The 27012-nt window shown below is 29.5% G+C and overlaps 1 protein-coding gene across 5 annotated transcripts in view; it reads left to right on the plus strand.

The window, feature by feature from the left end:
• Positions 1–27012, plus strand: part of LOC132753192 (CCN family member 2-like) — a 107858-nt gene that overhangs the window by 41530 nt on the left and 39316 nt on the right. Inside the window, exon 1 of one of the 5 annotated variants that reach the window (XM_060743631.1) lies at positions 1309–1450. The exons of 2 other annotated variants lie outside the window; for them this stretch is intronic. In XM_060743631.1, coding sequence (XP_060599614.1) covers positions 1376–1450 — 75 coding nt within the window. In that variant the 5' untranslated portion in view covers positions 1309–1375. Of the gene's footprint in view, positions 1–1308; positions 1451–14257; positions 14351–25923; positions 26014–27012 lie in introns of those variants that run through there. 2 more of the 5 variants (XM_060743627.1, XM_060743634.1) reach the window with 2 other exon arrangements.

The raw sequence follows: 27012 nt of genomic DNA on the forward strand, positions 1-27012 counted from the left end.
GGACAATTTTAAGTAAAACCCGCCAAGTCGCCAATCTTCTGCCGATGCCCTGTGCCTTCTTAGCGACGTGAACGCACAGAGGGGGAAGTGAGAAAGGAACTTATAAGGCTATTTATAACCATTCTTTAAATAAGTTAATGGATCACAGGTACGCAAAACACAAACGACAGCACATTGCAATAACTAAGAAAGTGGCAGCAATTGCACTTTAAGAGTAAAATGCATTTTAACCACAGGACCATCATGTTAACAGCTCAGTAATCAATTATTTCCACGACTCAGTGATGACAGCGAATAATCTGATCGTACTTCATCTTTGCAAACAATGTCACCACGGAAACTCTTTTGAATTGGAAAACGTAATCCGAAAATGATTAAAGAACTTAGTTTTTTCATTACAAGAAGCCTAATCTTGTACCTCCCTGTAATAAATTGGTCTGGTACTCCAACAATTCTTAAGCTCTATTGGTAAAAACTGTAGGGCTTTTAATCCAAACACTAAATTCAGGGCAAGTTTAATTACCTTCCTATGCCTGAAGTACATATTTTATAAACTCTGATATTTTACAAAGTAGATAGTTATAATGAATTTGAAAATATATGAACTTTTATCATGTTTCGTGAAAATATATTCCATATTTCAATTTAAACGATAAAAATATGCTCTTGATATTATTATTCATCTCTACATGACTTAGTATTTTATCAACATTTCAAATTGTCAAACAATAGATTTCAAGAATATCCAAATGATAAATTTTTGTTGTTTTATCAATATTTGAAATATTATGTAAAATATGCACTTTGTAGACCAATACGCTTTAATAAAACAATTGTAAATGACAGAATTCATTACTATGAAAATGTTATCTTTATCTTAATTTCGTTACGATTTATAAGAAAACAATCTGTTGCAGTAAGCTTGGAATGCTCATATATAATTTTTTTTTCTATCAGTTCATATTTTATTAGGCAATTCAACTGGAATTTGTACAATTTTGTGAGTTAAACGAGGACTTAGTAAGCAACTTTGTATCCAAATTAATATTAATTAAGCTTTATTTAAACTTTTTTATGTAATAATCCTGGAGATATTGGATCAAAGGAATGATCAATTGATGGTAAATTACCGTTTAACTACAATAAATTAGACATAACTTGTTTTCCTATTGGAAGTTGGTTTGCTACAGCTTCAAAAGTAAACATTATTGAGAATATATTATTCTGCCTGCAGTACATGAGTATATAGGTGATGATATATCAGAATCGTTGTTTTATATTTGATGTACACAATCGTAGACAAGTTACAAGTTACTTGTGTTTTTCTCGGAGTTATAGATTTGATAGATTTTCTTAATTTGGAATCACGGAAAAGATGAATTTTCTTACTTTTATTTGGATTTTAACACTAGTAACAAAAATTACACCTTTCCAGTTTATCAACAGAGTGGTAGGCTATTTCGTTTCTATTTATGTTCTTTGAATTTAAAAACCTTATTGTCAAGTTAAAATATTCATGTTAATTTCTATAATGCATTATTAAATATAAACATATTTTTCTGAGCATAATCTACTACCTTTACATATGGTATGAAATATTTATTATTACATTCATTTATATAGCTGGAAAAGCTGTTGTCTAATAAATCAATTAACTAGTCATTATATATAATGTAAAACTGTTTGTTATTTATATCAATTTATAAGTAAGGACAAATTGTTATCTTATAAAACAATTAACTAGTCATTATATATGATGTAAAACTATTTATAATTATTTAAATTTATATAGCTGGAAAAGCTGTTGGTTGTCTTACATATCATTTAACCAGTCATTATATATGATGTAAAACTATTTTTTATGATACTTTTTATTATTATTCAAAATATATCACATTCCAAAACCAAAACACTTTATTCGTTCCCCTATATGTAAGATACGATCTCGGGTTCCGGAGTACTTTTACAATTGTTGTCGTGTGGTGGTCCTAGATAACAAAATTCCGTATAATTTTTAAATACAAGTACATTTGTACATGAAAGGTGAGAGAATGTGTGTTATTTTCTTGAGGTCCGCTGCTTTACGAAAGCATTAATTTTGTATCATTTTTTTATTCCTGTGGCTGCTGATATTCGTCTATAATGGCTTTCTTTTATAGACAATATTGTCAAGTGGTTTACTGTCTGTGACAAATACGTGATTGTTAACAATGCAATGGTTATTTGTTAATTACAGTTATTTCTGTCTTAATTATACTGTAATTTGATTACTGTTGTACTGATACTTCGATTATATCATAGAAATGTAACGAAAATACGAAAATAAGATGTATTTATAATTTTATAAATTCGTTATAATAACATGTAAAGTTTTATTTATTGATTAGGAATTATATAAGCTGTCTGAGCATGTCAATTATATTCAGTAGATAAAAGATGAAAACAATATTTTTATAACCTTTAGTATTGTAGCAAACAGATATCGTTAAAGTTTGAAAGAATCACTAAATATACCGTTGTGTGGGTATAACAGGTAAAAACACATAAAAAAGAAAACGTTTTTCACTTATCAGAGTAAATGTTACTATTAAATGAACAAGACACAATATAAATTAGATGTTGGTGAATTTCAAAACAGTGTAAATTATCTATATGTTACAGTCTTCTTTTTGTACAATTTAAAATGCGACAATCCTGATTTTAATGATAGCTCAAATATACATATACATTTCAACGACTTTTATCAAACAACTTAGTACGTAATCACCATATGGACTGAATATTCTGGTTAAATTTATAGCATCAAATTAGTCTGTAATACAAAGAACTTCATATTTCCTAGACCTTTTTTGAAACTGCAAAATTGTATTAACATTGATCATTCAAACATGTTTGGAAATTCTCTGCTAGGTTGATCATGCACAATGATGTTGAATTGAAATAATATGAAATAGATATCACCTTTTGTGTAACTTAAACAAATATTGATCGACCTGCTATTGTAAATGCAATAAGAAGATTACAATTATTACTTTCGTTTATTATGATATCACTGAAATACAATAAAGTTGTAAATAAACGCTTAAGAAGTGAAACAATTAAAACTGTTTAACAAATATTCAAACAACAATCAAAAATATATATTCAAAAGAAAGAGGAGACTTAGTTCTACATATGAAGATGTAGTGTGTATTTTAAGTTATAAAATGCTGCTTGTGTTCAAGTAAGTACTCTTCAGGAAAAGAGATGATATCTTCAGTAATTAATGTTATTTTAATGCTCTTAATTTCATAAAAAAATTAATTACTGCTTCAACCGTACTAAATAACACGGATTAATTGTAAATCAACAATGTTATTAAACTACCTCATTAATCAATCAATCATAAAATGTATTATGAAAAGACATTACATTTAAAGAGACAAATAATTTACAATTAACATTATGAACTATATGTGCCTGTCAATTAGGTAAGATATATATAGAACAATTTATTTAAATAAATAAAACAGTTTCTTGTAAAAAAAACTCGTTAATATGTAAAACGATTTTAAGGTTTTATAATCTTGCTTTTAAAGATTTTATTCAACTTTATATAGAAGTTTTGTAACGACATATTACAATATATTTATGGCGAATGACTTGACCACAGTCTTCATAACTGCTTCCATGTGTAATGTAAAGATATTTATAAATGTAACTTATTATCCATTCTTGACTTTTATTTATTTTCATATTTGACAAAGGGTTCATACAACAAAACATTTGACAACCGACTGTTTCATAAACATTAAAAGTACGAATGAAAAGAAAAAAGAGGATGTTTCTAAACCAGCAGGAATAGGATTGGTTTTTCGATCTGAAATCTCCCACTGGGATATATATGATTCAATAAGTCTATATACTTCATTTCATATTGTTTCCATTTGAGATGTAAATTATGTTCAATTAAACTGTCGCTATTGAATATATATATAAATCTTAACTGTCTTATTAAATTACATTAAAGTCGCCCATCATTGACTTTGTATTATGTTTTTATTATACAATTCTAGTACAAGTCTTGCGTGACTTGCGTGCTTCGTGTAACATAATCTGCATTGATATACGGATTGAGTAGGATGTGCCAACATAAGTGATGTTTCTGACAATTTTCCTGAAGAAATGTTACATCAACCTTCAAAACATACATCTTTGCCTATCAAGTGTCCATAACAAAAGGATCAGAATTACATTTAGAGTTTGAGGTAAATTTAAATCATAAATATGAGTATTTTGTTATCAATTAATCGGTTTAAAGGAAATTCTAATAAATTTATCATTTTTTTACATAACAAAATTTATGATTTTTCTTTTAATCACGCTAGGGAAATCTACCATCACTTTTCAAACAATAACTTTATTCATGTGCACTATATTGCCATGCCATACTTTTTGCAAAACGAAATATGAAACAATTAGAGGATTTCTTTTCGAATATTACTTTAAATGCATTAGTTTTAACAATATTTTATTCATAAACATTTCATTTACATGATAATTGACAAATAATAAATTGTACGGATTGAGTAGGACTAAGCCTTGTCGATATAAAGTGTAAGTAATCATTAGCTATTTTTGCATGGCAATTAACATATATTTTACTATAAATACAAAATGTATTTATTTTACTATCTTATGTTATTTTGTTCATATAATAAACGACAAATTGTGACATTTTAAAGTAATGCAAAAACTAGTTTTGTTAAGGTATTTTAGGAAATAGACGTGTGCTCTAAGTGGATTTGAAAATGACGAACCTATACAAAAGATTAACCAAAAATATATATAACTATTACACTCTAGCTTTTTAATTTTTGTACATTTGCGATTAAGATAGATGTTATCCGAAAACGATGGACCAGGACAAGTGGCGCAACCTACAAAGTAGCAATATATAGCTACATTAATTAAAACTTCATATCAAGATGCATGAAAGAGCATGAAGTTACAAAAGTAAAAAATTCTATTTAATTAACATTTTATTAACAAAATTAGTTCATTAATTCTTATAATATTACTTTTATCCACTTAATTTACTAACAAATGCTTACAAAAATTACTTTCAAAATAAGCTTAAAGAAATGAAAGGCTTATATTATTCACTTAATGCATACAATGGTGAGAATGTGTTCTATAATAGCGTTTTCATTTTGACAGTAATCTTAACTTGTCATATGATTCATAATTTATGATAAAATAATCTAAAGGGGAATTTACCCCATACTTGTGGATTCCATTGCTGTGAAACAAAGATGGAAAAAATCAACTTAAAATTCCAAGTGCATAGCAATTACAAAGTGTCTATAGAAAATTAGATTGTTATGAATAAAAGTATTCTAATAAAACCAAGGAACAAAAAAGTAAATATGCAAACAAATAAAGTCATAAATTATTGACTGAAGTTTCGCGTCTCGATATTGAGCGCTAGAAATATTCTGGATGAAACTTCAGTCTTACTTTATATTTCTTACGAATCACGAAACACAGTAATGAAATGCGCATATACGCGCCAATAAGAAGGAATTATAACAGATGTAAATCGTTTTTACAAAACCGTTTGATACAGGAAAAGCCCACATCTAGGCTGTTTATTTAACTCAGAAAGGGAAGGCAGCAGTGGTTTTCATATTATCATTAAAAGTAGAAATGCATACCATTCTTTCAACTTACTAAGACACCATCCTTTCTAGACAATGCATGTCTTGTTGTAAATAAAATGTATACAAAATAAGTTATAAATTCCTACTATACACATGACGAAATCAGGCCAATTATTGAGTTGTTTATAACAATTCCTTAGATAAAGGTAATGAATTACAGATACGTAATTTCCGGTTGACAGAAGTTGCAATATCTGAAAGTGCACTGGCAGGAATTGTCATATTACAGTAAAATACATTATAACCACAGGAGCATCATGTTTACAGTTCAGTTATCAATTATTTCCACGACTTCAGTAATGACAGCGAATAATCTGACCGTACTTTATCTTTGCAGACAATGTCACCACGGAAACTCCTTTGAACTGGAAAACGTAATCCGAAAATGATTAAAGAACTTAGTTTTTTCATTACAAGAAGCTTAATCTTGTCCCTCCCTGAAATAATTGGTCTGGTACTCCAAAATTCGTAAGCTCTATTGGTAAATATTGTAGGGTTTTTAATCTGAACATTTGATTCAGGGCAAGATTAATAACCTTCCTATGCATGGAGTGCATATTTTATAAACTCGGATTTTTATATAAAGAAGATAATTATAATGAAGTTGAATTCACATAAAGATTAAAATAATGATGTTCTTTTACAATGGGTACAACGCAACCTCATAAAGAAACATTTAGGCTCAGAAATTTCTGTAGAAAGTACTGGTATTTATTTTATAATGTTGTGATAATGGAATTATACATTTTTTAGATGTTTCACACGAGAAGAGCACAGCGCTGAATGTTAAGATGTTAGAATAATTGTGATAAAAGTTGCAAAATATACACATAGTGGTTCTTTCAATACAGAAGTATAAAATCAGTATAACTGTACATTAAAAACGCAAAGAAGAAGGCGATGACTATATGGTCAAACCTTTTGGAAACCGGATCAGATCACAACAAATGAAAATCGTTTAGAAAATAGAAATAATAGTTTTTTTCTTTTATACTCATTTTAGCTACAGGGACCGTTCATAGGTTAATTGGACCTTAAACTGCATTTCTGCTACAAGATAGATATTGTAGGACATTTGATAAAGATTGTTGATGATTATTTGAAATATTTGGCTTTCCAACGATGCACACCTGTTTAACAGAAATATTTATCAATGTTTTTTGTTCAAGTCAAACAAATAGACGTAAGATGACTTGCTAATGTTTTTATAAATATGTGAAATACTTAGTGATGATATATCCAATGCAGACCAATCCACTTTAATGAAACAATCGTAAATGACAGAAATCCTGTCTATAAGAATGTAATGTCTATATAATTTCGTTATGATTTTGTTGGCTTTTTTATAAGAAAACAATCTGTTGCAGTAAGCTTGGAATGTTCATATGTAAATAATTTTTATCAATTCACATTTAATTGGGTAATTCATTTGGAATTTGAACACTTTTTGGGAGTTAAACAAGGTTAAATAAGTAAATCTTTATCCAAATTGATATGGATTAGGCTTTAAAACTTTCTAATGTAAGACTCCTGGAGATATTGGATCAAACGAATGATCAATTTATGAGAAATTACTATTTAACTACAAGAAATTAGACATAATTTGTGATCCAATTGGAAGATGGTTTGCTACAGCTTCAAAAGTAAACATTATTGAGAATATATCATTCTGCCTGCAGAACATGAGTATATAGGTGTTGATATATCAGAATCATTGTTTTATATTTGATGTAGACAATCGTAAACCTTGTGTTTTTCTCGGAGTTATATATTTGATAGGTTTTCTATATTTGAATGACGGAAAAGATGAATTTTCTTAATTTTATTTGGTTTTTAACACTAGTAACAAAAATTACACATTTCCAATTTATCAACAGTGTGGTAGGTTGTTTCATTTCTATTTATGTTCTTTGAATTGAAAAAACTTATTTGTCAAGTTAAAATATTGATGTTAATTTCTATAGTGCATAATTAAATGCCACCTTTACATATGATATGAAATATTTATTATTACATTCATTTATATAGCTGGAAAAGCTGTCGTCTTACAAATCAACTAACTAGTTATTATATATGATGTAAAACTATTTATTCTTATATTTAATAATATCATTCAAATTACATCAAATTCCAAAACCAAAGCATTTTATTCGTTTCCCTATATGTAAGATACGATCTCGGATTCCGGGGTATTTCTACAATTAATGTCGGGTTGTCCAAGATGAAATAATTCCGAGGTATTTTTTGAAATATAGGTACATGTAAAATGAGAAAGTGTATGTTATGTTCTTGAGGTCTGCTGCTTGACGAAAGCGTTAATTTTGTATCATTTTTTATTCCTGTGGCTGCTGATATTTGTCTATTTTTGCTTTCTTTTATAGACGTTTAAGTTATTTTACGATCTGTGACAATAATTGTTAACAATGTAATGGTTATTTGTTTATTACAGTCAATTCCGTCTTAATAATACTGTAATTTGGTTTACTGTTTTACTTATACTTCGATTATATAATAGAAATGTAACGAACATACGCAATTGTTTTTATTAACAAGATGTATTTATAATTTCATAAATACGTTATTATAACATATAAAGTTTTTTTATTGGAAATTATATAAGCTGTCACAGCATATCAATTATCTTCAGTAGATAAAAGATTAAAACAATATTTTCTATGACCTTTAGTATTTTAGCAAACAGATATCGTTAAAATTTGAAAGAATCAGTAAACATATCGCTGTATAAGTACTACAGGTAAAAACACATAAAAAAAAACATTTTTCACTTATCAGAGTGACTGTTATTATAAAATGAACAAGACACAATTAATTAGACGTTGGTGAATTTCAAAAAAGTGTAACTTACCTATATGTTACAGTCTACTTTTTGTACCATTTAAAATGCGAAGTTCCTGGGGTTTCTTTCAAGATAGTTCAAGTATTCATATTTTATCGCAACCACTTTAATTAAACAACTTTGTACGTAATTATCATATGGACTGAATATTCTGGTTAATTTTATTGCATCCCATTAGTCTGTAATACAAACAAATGCATATTTCCTGGAACTTTCACCCGTGTTTGGAAATGCTCTGTTAGGTTGATCATGCACATTTATGATGTTGGATGTAAATAGTATGAAATAGACATCATACTTTGTGTAACTCAAACAAATATTGTCAATGTTATAAGAAGATAACAATTATTACTTACGTTAATCATGATATGACTAAAATACATTATCTTTGTAAATGAAAGCTGAGAAATGAAACACTTATAAATGTTTAACAAATTTCAAAGAAACATTTATGTATATATTCATAACGTTGAAGTTGGCGTTGTGTCTTCAAAAGGAAGGGAAGACTTATATCTTTGCTACATATGATGATGTATTGTGTATTTGAAGTTACAAAATGTTGCTTGTGTTCAAGTTCTCTCCAATGTAAGAAAGATTTCGCCAGTAATTAATGTCATTTCGATGCTCTTAATTTCATAAAATATTAATAACTGCTTTAAACGTACTTACTAACACGGCTTAATTGTTTATAAACAAAATTGTTAAACTACCTCAGTAATCAATCAATAAAAATGTATAATGAAAATACATTACATTTAAAGAGACAGACACATTACATTTAACATTATGAACTATATGTTCCTGTCAATTAAGTGAGATACAGAAAAGTTAAATAAAAACCCAATTTGTTTTAATAGAACGTTAAGATATGTAGAATGATTGAATGGTTTTGGGGTCTTGTCTTCAAAGATTATATTTGATTTTGCTTTTAAAGATTATATTTGATTTTGTCTTTAAATATTATTTTTGATATTGTCTTTAAAGATTATATTTGATTTTGTTTTTAAAGATTATATTTGATCTTGTCTTTAAATATTATTTTTGATATTGTCTTTAAAGATTAAATTTGATTTTGTTTTAAAGATTATATTTGATCATGTCTTTAAATATTATTTTTGATATTGTCTATAAAGATTATATTGATTTTGATTTTTAAGATTAAATTTAATCTTGTCTTAAAGATCATATTTGATCTTGTCTTTAAAGATTATATTTGATCTCGCTTTTAAAGATTATATTTGATCTTACTTTTAAAGATTATATTTGAGCTTGTCTTTTAAGATTATGTCCGATCTTGCTTTAATTATTTCAAGACTTCCATTTATGTCCATATTTGAAAAAGGGTTCATACAATAAAGATTTGAGGACCGTATGAAATAAGAAAAATACTTATTTGAGAGTTTTATAAAAATTATAGATGAAAGGAAAGTAACGAATTTCTAAACCATTAGGTATATAAATGGTATTTCGTTCTAAAATCTCACTTTGGAATCAAATATATTATATGATTTTATAAGTGTATATGCTTCATTCATATTGTTTCCATTTGAGATGTAAATTTTGTTCAATGAAACTGTCGCTATTGAATATATATAAAAACTGTCTTATGACATTACATTAGAGTCGTCCACCATTGTCTTTGTATTATGTTTTATGTTATACAATTCTAGAAAAGGTCTTGCGTGACTCGCGTGCTTCGTCTAACATAATCTGCTATGATATACAGATTGTGTAGGATGTGCCAACCCTGGAAATGTTTCTGACAGTTTTCCTGAAAGAAACGTTACATCATCTTTTAGAAATTACATGTTTCCCTATCAATTGTCCATGACAAGAAGATTAAAATCAAATTTAGAATTTGAGGTAAATTTCAAACATAACTATGAGTATTTTGTAATCAATTGATGGGATTTTTAAGAGACTTTTATGTAAATTTATCATTTTTTACTGAACAAAACCGATGCTTTTTCTTTTAATTGGCAAATCTACCATAACAAGCTCACTAAATGCATTATGGTGTTTTAAATGTCAATCACATTTTAGAAAATTACTTTATTCATGAGCACTATATTAATATGCCATACTATTTGTAAAACGAAATATGAAACTATTATAGAGGGAAGGTTTCGAATATTACTTTAAATGCATTAGTTTAAACAATATTTTATTTACAAACATTTCATTTACATGATAACTGACAAATAATAAAGTAGGATTAAATGTGTTGACTATGCCTTGTCGGTATAAAGTGTAAGTGAACATTAGCTTCTTCTAGCTTGGCACTTAACATTTTTCTCTAATACAAATTTAATTTATTTTATTACCTTGTTTTTATTTGTTCTTATCATAAATGACAAATTATGACATTTGAAAGTAATGCAAAAACTAAAAGATAGTATTGTGAAAGTATTTTTAGAAATAGAATTGTGCTCGAAGTGGATTTAAAAATGACAAACCTAAACAAAAGATTAACCAACAATTTTAAATTGCTATTACTCTAATATGCAACACTCTCTAGCTATTTAATGTTTGCACGTTTGTGATTAAGATCGATGCTATCCGAATACGATGGACTGGTTCAAGTGGCGCCACCTACAAAGTAGCAGTAAGTAGCTACATTAATTAGATCTTCATATTAAGATACATGAAAAGGCATGAAGTTAGAAAAGTAAAAAAAAATCTATTTAATTAACATTTTATTAACAAAATTAGTTTAAATTCAGCAGTCATTAATTCTTATATTATTACTTTTATCCACTTAATTTACTAACACACTCTTTCAAAATAAGCTTAAAGAAATGAAAGGTTTATTCATTCAATGCGTACTTTGGTGAAAATTTGTTCTTGGCATCTAAATGAATAAAAAATCGTTTTCACATTGACAGTATTCTTAACTTCTCATATGGATATTAATTTATTTCAAAATAATTAAAATGGAATTTACCCCAAACCTAGACGAATAACCAAAAAAGTATAAATTCCCTTAAAAAATCAACAATTTTGTTATAAATTAAGAATAAGATTAAATGTTTTCAATTCTTTTTCCAATGTAGAGATAAAATTGCCAGACCAATAAATTTCTGAGAGAAACCGAAACCAGTTGATCGTAAATTAAGGTCTAATTTCTTTTATCATTTTCGGGTTACATTTTCCAAAAGTTTACGTGGTGATATTGTCTGCAAAGATTAAGAACGGTCAGATCATTCCTTGTCATTGCTGAAATGAAATCTCGAATATATAGAGTATATTGAATGAGTGTAAGTTAAATACTGAATTTGTTGCATGAGTCGAATAAAATTATATTATGCGAGCCTCTGGCGAGCATTCAACGAGTGCAATAAATTCAGTAATGAACGTACACTAATCTAATATTCTATTTATCACATACCCAAAATAAAGACCGTTTAAAATGAAATCAGAGTCATTTTTCATTGACGCGCCTATAGTATAACGCTAACATTTAGCGCGTCTTTACAGTATTTTTGTATAACGCTAATGACGTGACGACAAAATATATGCACGGCCGTGCAATACCATGTTTACGGAGTCGCAAAAAACGGCACGGGTGTGTGATAAAATTGATTACTGAAAGGTTAACATGATGCTCCTATGGTTATGATACATTTTATTTTGATAGTAGTGCACTTTCATAGTTATTACAAGGTGCTATCAAATGGTATATGCGTATCTGTAATCCACAACCTTTATTTAAAGAATGGTGGTTATAAATAACTCAACTTGCCCTATGTCGTCATGAGGACAGCAGGAACATATACTACAGTATAGAATTTTTGGTTTACATTATATACAATAAGACAGTTATTGACTATATGTTCAAAAACCCTATTAGAAAGAATGGTGGTGTCTTAGTTAGTTAAGAGAATGGTGTTTATTTTAACTTAGAATAGTAATATCGGAACTACTGCTTTCTTTCTTTTGAAATAGTTAATCAGTCTAGATGTCGGCTTTTCTTTGTAAAACCACTTCCATCTGTTATAATATAATTCCTTCATACTGGCGACGATTCAAAGATTAAAGACGTAGTAAAGCATGACGTGTACTTACAAATGTTGATAATAAAACACTTGAGTCGGAGAGTGTTATTTGAAGACTGTAATAATTACACTTCGTTACAGAGTATTAAACTAGCGGAAACAATGTTAATGACTTAGAATTACATAAACATAACAAGCTGCAGGTGAACACTAGCCCTAAAATAACTTTATGAGTACAAATAATAGAGTAATGCTTATTCTTTGTGATACTGTATCTTCTTATAAATGTTACATATATATTTTGCATTTGCAATAAGTAAACTGCTAATATAATTTCATCGTACATTTCTATCTTAAATGATTTGACTTTATCAATAACATTAAAGTACAAATTGTAATGTAAAATTATATGTTATTATTTAATTTTACCCATAAAATATGGTGCTATATCAGTCAAATATATTTCATATTTTTTTAAAATAAATATGAAATATAAATATGAAAGTGGGCGGAGTCGAAACTCATATTTATTTTAAGGGACTTCTTTCGCCATTTTGTTTGAAAATCTGAGAAATACAAAACAACTTTTTGTTGAATTTTGTTTTGAAAACTATCTAGAATGATAGAAAATGGTCTAACTAAGAAAATAAATCCGAACACCAATATCTTTAACAATGTAGCGCCAAATATCGCGTGTAAAACAAAACGCAATAATATATTACTGCGCGCTGTACAGTTGCAGTTGCGTAGCAAGCAATGGGGTTCGTAACCATTTTCCTTGATAATGAAATTAAATAAAAAGGTTATTTTTTCGTTTTTCGTGAAATATGGTATATATTTTCACTCAACATGATAAAATGCCATATATTTTCACTCGCCGTCCCGGCTCGTGAAAATATGTGGCATTTTATCATGTTTCGTGAAAATATATTCCATATTTCACTCAAACGAAAAAATATCCTCTTATTATTATAGCTGACACACAGTTGCGGGAAAGCGAAGGTGAATTTATAATAAACTAAACGATGGAAAATCAATCTGAAAATTTGATTTTGATAAATCTAAGGTAAGGTCCATCTAAAACATATTGACCATGCTGATAACATACGATACTTTATTCATAATCTCATGATTTGAAACATAAAATTATATTAGAAATTTTTAAAAAAATTGAAATGTGGATTTGAAATTTATATTAGAGTACAAAATAAAGATTAGACATAAAATTAACCGCATAGAATAATTGTCCTTTATTTTTACGATTGCTCCTTAATTACGAAGATGACTTCATTTGAGTCTGTTTATGAAGGACGATGGAAACATGCTACATATTTAACCAATCCAGCACCAGCTTCAACCCTTATCATCAAATGATCCAGAATAACAAAAAGTTAAGCAAAAACATTTAACTGAAAATGCCCTTCGATAAAAACGAATTGAGACATAATTTCTTCCCCTATAGTAAAATGGGTTACTCTTAGATGACTATCAGACTATCATAGTTAAACATTATTGAGATTTACATCAGCTCTATAATCTCTCTACAGTATTAAAATATTGGAAAAAATAAGAGAAAGAATCTCTGCTTTGTGTTTGGGTTTGCTTATCTAGATATATGACGGTAGACAACTGAGAAAATATATTACCGGGAATTAAAATAAGTTTGAAGTATAATGAAATAAGCATTTAGTATAATGATTATTCAGAACTTACATACTATGAGAGGAGGCTTAGTTTTGATTTGGATATTTGCACTTGTGACAAAAGCTACTTCAATTGATGTAATCAACAGAGTGGTAAGTTAATGTTAGTGTTGTTTTGGAATTGTTCAATGTACAAGTTTGTATTTTTTGTTAAAACGCTTATGGGTATTTACGAGAGGCGGGGGTTAGAGTGTTTTTAGAGAGCCACGGAGACTCTACTGCAAACTAAAGTTTTCAAAGCACTCTATATTTGATAAATATCTTAATTACAGAATACACAGGAAATAAACCAGGAGTTTTCATAATTATTCTGTGGATTAATTTATTGATAAGCTTCATTAAAGCATATTTCTGATCCTCTACATATGTTCTTCTATCTTATGTACTGCATTAAGGGACTTCCAACATAAATATTTCAAAACTTATTTTATCACAGCAAAGACTTTTGTAAATTATTTTACTTATTTCTTATGTGCTTATTTCTTTGACAAAAAATTTCTTCAGCTCTAATAGGGATGAAAATGTTTCCGTTTAACTGTCATTATCGGTTGACGATAATTCATTTATTTTAAAATAATTGTATAGACATTTTATTTTATTATTTTATATAATGAGTCATCATACAGAGTTTTTATCACTGAATTTTTCGATTTTTCAAGTTACCGCTTTACAATCAACTGGATTATATATTTTGTTTCAAACATTATCAAAATATCAAAACAATGTGCATAATAAGCTTGACAGTGGCCATTTTAAATTAGATTATAAATACGGTGTTTTGTTTCATTTGACAAATGATGTAAAATTAAGATATATTGTTTTCTGTATTTTCAAAGTGGAAAACAAAGTAGTGTAGCGTTTATTCTTTAAGGAGAACACGAAGATGCAATCCTATTTTAACAAGCATTTGATAGTATTGTGGGCAATACAGTAGTCCCCTACCGGTCCCTCAAAAAGTTCTTTAATTGTCATACACTCCTGTGTATTGCCATTTATAATGAATTTGAGGATGAAGTCTGTATTTGAAAATATCAACCACAAAACATAATAAAATAAGTTTGTCTATATCACAGTAATGTGTTAAGTTTCCATGCTTAGTAAGGAAATTATGTTTATACAACCTTGTCATATTATTACGATGTGGGATTTTAAAGTAAATCCTATAAGGAATGAAGAAGTTGGAGTGAAAATACCAGTTTCTCGAAAAAAATCTAAGTTCAAGGGGGACATAATTCTGGAAATAGTCTTGCTAGAGTATTTAACCTTCTCAAAAATGTCGAGTGATAATAAGAAACATATATATGAAGTTTGAAGTAGATACATTAGGAAATAAAGAAGTTATTTAAAAAAGACAACATTTTTTCCCCTAAAAAATCTAAGTTCAAGGGAGGTAATACTGATATTTTTTGTGCTAGAGTTATAAACCTTGTCACATATGATGTGGTTGATGACCAGAAACTTATATTTAAAGTTTGAAGTAAACACCTTAAGAAATAAAGAACATATAGTGAAAAAGCTGAAAAATTTAAATCAGAAATCTTGAAATTCAGGCTATTTGTTGCCATAGCAACCAGAATTTTCAACATAGGAAGAAAAGAAAAAGATGTGCATAATCTCCAGACTGCCATCTACCCATATTTCAAGTTTCATAAAAATATTTTCAGTACTTTTTGAGTTATCACTGGATCCAGTTTATGTGTTAAATTTGCCATATTTTCAGACTATTTGTTGCCATAGCAACCAGAATTTTCAACATAGGAAGAAAAAAAAAAGACGTGCATAATCTCCATACTGCCATCTATCCATATATCAAGTTTCATAAAAATATTTTCAGTACTTTTTGCGTTATCGCGGGATCCAGTTTTGTGGACGGACGGACTGACGGACTGACAGACTGACAGACAGACAGACAGACGGACAGACAGACGGACAGACAGACAGACGGACAGACGGACGGAGGGTAAACCTAAAGTCCCCTCCGGTTAAACCGGTAGGGGACTAATAAGTGGTATTTTTTTATTATTTTCAGTAGAATTAACTTCCGTCTTCAGGTCATATTTCCTAGTGACAATGGTTGTTTTGCTGTATTTGTATTTGTCGTTTTATGTACGTGGACTATATCCGAAAAGAAAAGTCTTAAATCTTATTTGTCAAAATAGTTTGTATCGTGACAATCGAATACAAGTCTTGTACAAAAATACTCATTTACATTCTGTTGACTTTAATTCATTTATTAAAGTACATAAAACAATATCTGATGAAATATTTAACATAATCTTAGAAATAGTAATGTAGAAGTTTTCCCTACTTTATTGTTTTAAAGATTTGTGACATTTGATGTCTAAGTTAAAGCCTTTCCGAATATTGACATATTTGTTGTTAAAATTGTAATCATATACGAGAAGATTTAGATTGGCTGTCAAATTACACAACTTTTAAAAACGATATGAAATCAAAATTTATCTTAATTAAATCTACCACTGTGAAGCATGTTATGTTATAGAAATGATTCATTTGTAAACTTAAATTACATGTTTTCAGAGTGATACAATTATATTTTATGTTACGCGATAAATTTCTATGTTTGATATGTTAACTATCTGACAGACTTTCTTCCTCACTCCCATTAGTTAAATAGATAGATTTAATGAAAAAAATTTTTATATACATAATTCTATAAACAAAAATGCAGTTGTAATGAAATGTTCTAATGATTGTTTGTGTGTTTATGTTCATACCTGCGCGTATGTTTGGTTTATACAAAATTCAATTTAGTTCGATTGTGCAGGAAGCTTTAAGCTTATAAGTCTACTCACTTTCGAATCCGTTTCTGGGACAAACCAGTAATGAGCAATAGGTGTAAATTTTTTTGCTCCACTAAACAATGAGATGCCCCTGACAGCGTTTGAACCAAAGCGGAAAACGATCATTAGATAACTAGTTCTGCGCATGTGTTTGTGTGTGTCTGTTTTCGTGTTCACGTGACTCTGTAAGTATTAAGGGCTATCGTGTGTGTATTTTTCAATCCTTCAAGAACAGCTTTAAATAAGTATGTCTGAGAAATGTATCAATTGTTTTAACAAATTCATATGTTTACAGATTTATGTTGACATTAAACATATACGAGAAAATAATATTACAAAAGACAGTAGCACCAAACAATATCGAGAAGAGAGGAACAGGAAGGAATTTATTGTCGCCCAATATTGTATATTTTAATCAATTTCATAATATGTATATGCTTTGCATGCTTTCTGTATGCATTCGTGGTATTTGTGAAATAACACAATCCTCTCTAGTGATTGTGAGGTGCAATATAACCATCAATCATTGAGTCGATATTGTATTTTCTAATATGCAATTCGTGTGAAAGACTTGCGTGACTTACGTGAATGGTCTGGAAAATATTGCAATGATAAATGGAAAAAGCGGAATGTGTCCACCCAAGAAATGTTTATGATATTTGCTTGTAGAAAATACATATATCATTTCTATTGTAAAAAGTCTACATTGGAGAACTCGGAAGAAAGCCTGTAGTACTAAATATATAAGATTATTTAATTCGAGTAATTCATCCTACACTTACATCCTACTGCCCAAATTTAAGTTACTGAAAGAAAATTTCGACTGGGGTTAATTTCAGCAGAGGGTTTATGCGCGCGCATTTTTTAGCTCACCAGAGCCGAAGGCTCAGGGTGAGCTATTGGTATCAAAGGGGGATGCTCCGGCGTCCGTCGTCCGTCGTCATGCGTCAACAATAGTCTTCTTCTCTGAAACTACTTGACAGATTTACTTCAAATTTGGTCTGTAGCATCCTTGTGACAGTCACACTTGAATTTGCTCATGTCATTCCAATTGGCCCCTTTTAGGGGTCAGCAGAGCTAAAAATAGAAAAACCTTTAAACATCTTCTTCAACAGAACTAATGGATGGATGATCACCAATATTTGTCTGTAGCATTCTTGGGAAGTCTTTTATCAAGTTTGCTCATATTAATTTGATTGGCCCCTTATATGGGTCTGTAGGGCTAAAAATAGAAAAACCTTTAAACATCTTCTCCTACAGAACTAATGGATGGATGATCACCAAACTTTGTCTGTAGCATTCTTGGGTAGTCTTTTATCAAGTTTGAATTTGATTGGCCCCTTTTAGGGGCCGCAAAAGCTAAAAATGTTAAAACCTTTAAACGTCTATTTCTACATAACTAATTGTTAGATGATCACCAAACTTTGTCTGTAGCATTCTTAGGTAGTCTTTTATCAAGTTTGCTAAAATTATTTTGATTGGCCTCTTTTTTGGGGCCACAAAAGCTAAAAGCAGTACGCCCATGCGCGAAACATTCCTACCTTTCCATGGAACTATGTGAAATACCATTATGATCGTTTTTGAACCGCATTATCACTGGAGATGAAATGTGGGTTCATTATTCCGAACCTGAGACAAAAACTCAGTCAAAGCAGAGGTAACGAGCTGGTTCCCCACCTCCTAAAAAGTTTAAGCTGTCTCCTTTGGCTGGCAAAGTCGTGCTTGTTGCCTTTTGGGATTCACGAGGAATGATACTTACTCATTTCATGCCAAAAGGTCAAATTATCACCGCCAAGTACTATTCTGAAGTAATTCTGAAAAATCTCAGAGAAAAGCTGAAGCAAATGCGTCCCAGGTTAGCACAGAAAAATGTCCTCCTTTTCACGATAACGCCCCCTCCCATACCGCCGCAGCTACAGTGGAGGTTATCAACTCTTACAAATGGCAATTGTTGTCTCACCCTCCTTATAGCCCAGACCTCGCCCCCTGTGACTTTTATTTGTTTCCAGAACTGAAAAAATTGCTTGCTGGAAAGAAATATAAGACCAGGGCGGCTTTGATATCTGCTGTTACACAGTACCTAAAACATAGGTCTACGTCATGGTTCACAGCGGGAATACAAAAGCTCGCACGAAGATGGCAAAAGTGCGTAGACGTAGGTGGAGAATATTTTGAAAAAGAGTAGAAAGATTTTTTTTTAAAATGTTGAATGGTTTTCGAGAACGAGTCAAAAGTCCGGATATTTTCTGACCGTCCCTCGTATATTTTGCATTCGCAATAAGTAAACTGCTAATCTAATTTCATCGTACTTTTCTATCTTAAATGATTATACTTTATCAATACCATTAAAGTACAAATTGTAATGTAAAATCATATATATTATTATTATAGCTGACACACAGTTGCGTGAAAGCTTAGGTGATAAATTTATAATAAACTAAACGATGGAAAAACAATCTGAAAATTTGATTTTGATAAATCTAAGGTAAGGTTCATCTAAAATATATTGACCATGCTGATAACATACGATACTTCAGTTCATAATCTCATGATTTGAAACATATAATTATATTAGAAATTCTTAAAAAACTTACACTTGAAATGTGGATTTGAAATTTATATAAGAGTATAATATTAAGATAAGACATAAAATTTACCGCATAGAATATTTGTTCTTTAATTTTTACAATTGCTCTTAACTTAGGAAGATGACTTCATTTGAGTCTGTTTATGAAGGACGATGGAAACATGCTACATATTTAACCAATCCGGCACCAGATTCAACCCTTATCATCAAATGATCCAGAATAACAAAAAGTTAAGCAAAAACATTTAACTGAAAATGCCCTTCGATAAAAACGAATTGAGACATAATTTCTTCCCCTATAGTAAAATGGGTTACTCTTAGATGACTATCAGACTATCATAGTTAAACATTATTGAGATTTACATCAGCTCTATAATCTCTCTACAGTATTAAAATATTGGAAAAGATAAGAGGAAGAATCGCTGCTTGATGTTTGGGTTTGCTTATCTAGATATATGATTGTAGACAACTGAGAAAAGATATTACCGGGAGGTGATATTAATATAAGTATTACGTATAATGAAATAAGTATTTAGTATAATGATTATGCAGAACTTACATACTATGAGAGGAGGCTTAGTTTTAATTTGGATATTCGCACTTATGACAAACATTACTTCAATAGATGTAATCAACAGAGTGGTAAGTTAAAATTATTGTTGTTTTGGAATTGATCAATATACAAGTTGGTATATGTGTTAAAACGCTAATGGGTATTTACGTGATGAGGGTGTTAGAGTGCTTTTAGAGAGCCACGGAGACTCAACTGTAATTTATAGTTTTCAAAAACACTCTAGATTTGATAAAATCTTAATTACAGTGTACACAGGAAATATACCAGGAGTTTTCATAAGTGTCTCCTGGATTAATTTATTGATAATCTTAATTAAAGCATGTTTCTGATCCTGTACATATGTTCTTATATCTTATGCAACGCATTACAGGACTTCCAACATAAATATTTCATAACTTATTTAATCACAGCAAAGACTTTTGTAAAAATATTTTAGCATCGGTGCTTATTTCTTTGACAAAACATTAAATTAGCTGTAGCAGGGGTGATTTATGTTTTTATATATATTTACATTTTGTTTTTCTGCCTCAGCGGAACGTTTTACAAAATTTTGCGTTCTACCATCATTATCAGTTGACGATAATTCATTTACTTTAAAATAATTTTATTGACATTTTATCTTATTAATTTAAATATTGAATCCTCATACAGAATCTTTATCACTGAATTTTCCGATTTTTCATGTAACCGTTTAACAATTTAATGGATTTTATATTTTGTTTCAAACACTATCAAAATATCAAAACAATGTGCAACTTAAGCTTTACAGTGGTCATTTTAAATTAGATTATAAATACGGTGTTTTGTTTCATTTGACAACTATTGTAAAATTAACATAAAATGGTTTTTGTATTTTTAAAGTGGAAGAGAAAGTACTTTAGCGTTTATTCTTAAAGGAGAACACAAAGATGCGAACATATTTTAAAGAATGTTGTTATTTTTTTATTCTTTTAAGTAGAATTAATTTTCGTCTTAAGTTTTTTGAATCTGATAAAGATGCATTTTGTATGATATATATATATTCTTTGAAATTAAATGATGATATCATTGGCATGATAATTTCATTTACACTGATATATATAATTATACTGTTAAGTATTTTAATCTTTCTCATCATATTAACAATCGGACCACTTTCAATCCGTGGTAAAAATAATGTATTTTTTAATATAGTACCTTGAAGAGTAAACATAATAAATAATTGCATTTTACGACTGCATAATAATTTTAAAAGGTCATATTTCCTAGTGATAATGATTCTTTTTGTTGTATTTGTTGTCTTTTGTTTCGACGGGGAGATTTATATCCGAAAAAAAGTATCTTATTTATCAAAATAGTTAACAAACGGCGGATAAAATTATTTTACTTAAATAAAAAAACATTCGAATAAATGTTGGCTATTGTAAACTCTTTTTTTCTTTTTCTTTTTAAGGAAGTAAAAAGAAAGTTTTGAACACTTTTAATGTTTCCATAAAGATCTTGTAAGAGGGATATACCTCGATGTCAATGAAGAAAAAGCAAGAATCGTTTTTAAAGTGTTTGTATCGTTACAATGGTACACAAATGTTCATTTACATTCTGTTGACTATACTTCATTTATTAAAGTGCATAAAGCAATATCTTATGAAATATGATCTTAGAAATACTAATGTAGGTTTCCCTTCCGTATTGTTTTACAGATTTGTAACATTTGATGTCTAAATTAAAGCCTCTTCGAATACTGACGTGTTTATTTGTCGTTTAAATCGTAATAATATACGAGAAGATTTTAGATTTACACCTCTTTCAAAAACGGTTGAAATTAAAATGTTTTTAAATTAAAATACCAATGTGAAGCAATGTTTTGTTATAGAAATTATTCATTTGTAAAATCTAAATAACATGCATTCAGAGTGATACATTTAAAATTTATGTTACGCGATAAATTTCTATGTTAGATATGTTAACTATCTATCAAACTTTCTTCCTCACTTCCATTAGTTAAATAGATAGATTTAATGAAAAAACTTTTTATATACATAATTCTAGAAGCAAAAATGCAGTTACATGAAAAGTTCAAATCATTGTCTGTGTGTTAATGTTTGTACGTGCGCGTGTGTTTAGTTTATACAGAAATTATTTTAGTTCGATTATGCAAGAAGCTGTAAGCTTATATACACATTTTCGAATCCGTTTTTGGTAAAATCCAGTAATGATCAATAATCTTTCTCCACTGAAAAATGACATGCCCCTAACAGCGTTTGAACCAAAGCGGAAAGCGTTCAGTAGATAACTAGTTCTGCGCATGTGTTTGTGTCTGTTTGTGTTTCCGTGTCCATGTGTGTCTGCAAGTATTTAGGGCTAGCGTGTGTGTATTATTTAATCCTGCAAGAATAGCTTTAAGTTTTAACAAATTCAAAAGTTTACAGATTTTACGTTTAACCTGTATATACGAGACAATAGTATTACAAAAGACAGTAACATCAGCAATATGGAGAAGAAAGGAATAGAAAAGAATAAATTGTTGCTTAAAATTGTATATTTTTAATGAATTTCAAAAAATATATATGCTTTGCATGCTTTCCGTATAGATTCTTGGTATTTGTGAAATAACACAATCCCCTCTAGGGTTTGTGAGGTACAATATTGAGTCGATATTGTATTTTCTAATATGCAATTCGTGTGAAAGACTTGCGTGACTTACTTGAATAGTCTGGAAAATATTGCAATGATAAATGGAAAAATCGGAATGTGTCCACCCAAGAAATGTTTATGATATTTGTTTGTAGAAAATACAAATATCATTTGTATTGTAAAAAAATCTATATTGGAGAACTCGGTAGAAGCCTAAAGTACTGAATAATTATTATGTTGGTTCGCATAACATTTTATCCAATCACGTTTTGATCTATTATTTATATAATATATGTCTTTAAGTCACGTCAAATGGAATTTGATATTTATTAGCCATTTAGGTGCAAGAGTATAGAGAGAATATCGCTCATTGAAGAAGTTGCATAATTGAAAAAATAGAGTAAAGCAGAATTTCTGTAGAAAGCCCAACACGAAAATATTGTAAATGTTGCAGGCTCGGTGTGATTGAGCCTGTTCATGGACGTTACTTGAAAGTGAAAGCTACCGTCCATGCCATCAGCACCGGCTTAAGCAGAATTCAAACACGAATTTGGTGAATTTTGAATTTAGAAACATCCGCAGATGTGTTTCTATCTTTTTATAGAAAAATATTGTTTCTACCATTGGATTTTAGCACACTAAGATACAATAGATTGTTTTATTTTATTTTTTTTATATTTCATGCTTGTATACGTTTAGCATAAGATAACAGTTCTTTTCAAAAAAATAATGCATAAAGTAATTTCAAATTAATTTCTTTCCACCTTGGCATTGGTAATATATATCAAATGCATCGGTTATTTATCAAAGTACTATCTTTAACTCTAGGTAGATACCTTGAATTTATAGAATCATCCAAATAAAATATTTTCTACGTATTACACATGCATGTTTTTGCGCTAGACAGGACGCCCATGCGCGAATCATTCCTACCTTTCCATGGAACTATGAAAAATATCATAATGCGAAAAGATATTTAGTGCTCGCCAATTTTTTTAAGCCAATCACCGACGAAATTTTCAGGTTTCAAATCTTAATAGAACAGATTTTATATAAACTGGACGTTTTATATTATAAAACGAAAGTGGGCGGAGCTAAGTTTCGAAGAGCGCTAAAGTGAAATATACGCATGTGCAGAGATCTTGAAGTTTACTCCTACTAATCAATATTTATGAATCATGTTTTTTCCGTACACGCACATGTATATCGTCACTACAGCATATAATTAAAAAAAGAGAGGTTCGTTGAAATGAAAACGGGCAAAAGAACAGTAAAAAAATGTTTTATTACTTACGGAACCAGTATCATTTTATAATTTCCAAATAAAAAGTTCACTTTATTCCAACAAAGTATATGTATGTAATAATTCTTACCTTTTATGTAAATATTACAGCCCGTGTCGCTGCAAAACCGAAAGTAGGGTGTTTTTATGAATGTTACATTTATTTTTGACAATATACTGCCATTTGTCCGAAGATGATATGTAAATGAACATATTAAATATGTATGATGCATATATAATCAAGCCACAGGTTCATTTCATCCCGAAAAATATGTCGAGGTGACGGGCGAGGCAAAACATGTCGACTTTTTGTAGCTTATTGTGAAGTTGCAGTACATGAAAATCGGGCACATGACAATTCAGCACATAAATAAAACATTCTAGTGCTCCGTGGTATACATCTTTCTCTACGTGTCATACCTTTAATCCTTACTACAATGAAACTTTACTGCATTGTTATCCATCGCTGGTTTGTTTTTTGCAGAGAATGACCTGTGCATGTTCAAAGAGGGTACCGTTTGAGAATATTTCGCAAAGAGGGTACCGATATGGATATGCACCGTGGTATTGTCTGATTTACCTAGACAGAATGCGGGAATTAGCTATGCAAACACGTGACCCGAAAATGTGTACCGCTACCTCTTCCAAATATGGTTATACACATTTAGGCTATCGTGTGACGTCACGCAGTGTGTTGGGCCGAAAAAAACGGGCGGAGCACTTAGCCGGTTAGAGCGCATATTGGATGTTCTTCGTAAATAAGAAAGCTACAGTCGCTTCGCAAGCTCCGCTCCTTTTTAGCTTTCTTATTTACGAAGAACACCCAATATGCACTCTAACCTATACTTAAAACAATGGGATATTATTTTTCGATTTTTTTTCTTGAAATTATATAATTGATATGTCATTTTCAAGACAATGATCCAGAATGCTCTAAAATATCTGCTTTTGATTCGGTAGTGTATATTCTAACTTAAAAGCCCTTCTGTCATCAGTTCATGATGGTATATCGTCTTGACAGTTTCTACAATGTTTTGCTTATGATAAAACAAAAAATACTATTGATAATGTTTAAATGGATACTTAGTAATATATCAATAATTATCAGTGGGTAACTCATTGAATGTTATTGTCATTGAATAATATATAAGAAACCAATGCCCATAAAAAGGTAAAAGCACATTCTCTGTGATAGTAGGAATCGCTTTTTACACGCTGAGACATGAAATTATCATTTTATTACTAGCCGTTGCCGTATCTACATTTATTATTTAATTGCTAACAGTTGACGTTTGCACATTCATTATAACGCTAACCGTTTACGAATCAACATTAATAATAACACTAGCCGTTAACTTTTCTACATTTACGTATCTACAATTATTTGGTCTCACGATATACAGCCATTGTGAGGATGTCTAGATACATTAATACAACATACAACAATGAGTATAAAAATATTATGTTTTCAAGTAAATAGAATAAAAATGGACCGAGAACAGCGCTAATGATTTATGTTAACATCAATTTATCAATTGAAATTAAATTTCTGTTAGCCCTTTCTACCGTTTGATACGGTTGACAAGATGAAGAAAATGTAACGTTGAATGTTTTTATATATAGAGGTACAAATAAATTGACATGAAATTGAAATTGAGAGGAAAATAAAAACTGATATTGTGTTGAATTATAGCTTATACTGAATTATTAACTATCATTTGTCTAATTAAGACATATTTTAACATTATCAAGTGTGCCTGCAAAAACGGATCTATCTTTCTGTGTTCTTGTTTTTTAAACACGGATTGAATATCTTTCAAGATGGGTTGTTTATATATTCTTATTGCAATGTTGCTAGTCATTCAAAACGCCAATTCATTCAACACTAGAAAAGTGGTGAGTTTTCTTTCTTATTTTAATATACCAATGATAAACCTTTTTAGTTTTATTTTGAACAGATTTTAGGTTTGTAAATATGGTATTATACGATTCGACACTCACATCAACTGATAAGTAATAATGTGAATTTTCAAGCGAGTCTTGTTTAAATTAGTGTATATCATTCTTGAATAATCCATTTGACAACAATATGGATATGATAACAGAATCTCGCGTTATTTTAAAAGAAATACTCTTTGAATGCTCTCGTGTATTTCTTGTGTAGAGATTAAAAAGTTTTGTTAAAAAACATTAAAAGGCATATTATGTATCAGAAATAAATAAATAAATCTTTCCTTCTTTAGAAATGGCAAACGTGAGCTTTATAATGCTTAAATGTATATAGAAAATGATAGATGCTTATCACCTGAACATGATAGTGATAAATGTGAAACAATTTGTGATGAAATATTAAAATGTAGTATTTTGTCTTACATTTAAAAAACTAAATCATGAATGCACTTATTGCCAAAATGCAAAAGAAGCAATGAACATTTAATATCATTAGCCACCAGCCAACAAGACACTATTTTTAGAAAAAGATATCTAAGAAATAGAAATAAAAGCACTGCTGGGGCATAATGGATCTTTAAATAGACTAATACATTTTTTGTAATACCTATTATTTAAGTAATTGACGTCCAATCTTCATGTGTTTTCTCAGTGCCCTGCAATCTATTTGTGCATTCTATGGCGGTCGTGACTTCCATAGTTACTAAGATATACTAAAATATACTATGATAGATTGGAATGGATGAGTTTCACTTTTGGAGCTTGTTGAATTTTTAAGCGTGAAACGATTCCCGAATAATAATTATTTAATAAAATTGTAAAATGAATTTTCACAAAGTATATTCTTTTAATGAAATATAGAGTCTTGATGATTATGATATATCTGCCGACAATACTTGTATTCTTAAATATCTGTTTACATCTACTTTATTATAATAAATGTAT

This window comes from Ruditapes philippinarum, unplaced genomic scaffold (assembly GCF_026571515.1).
Source record: "Ruditapes philippinarum isolate M1 unplaced genomic scaffold, ASM2657151v2 ctg1540_1_1_1_1, whole genome shotgun sequence".
Classification (NCBI taxonomy): Eukaryota; Metazoa; Mollusca; class Bivalvia; order Venerida; family Veneridae; genus Ruditapes; species Ruditapes philippinarum.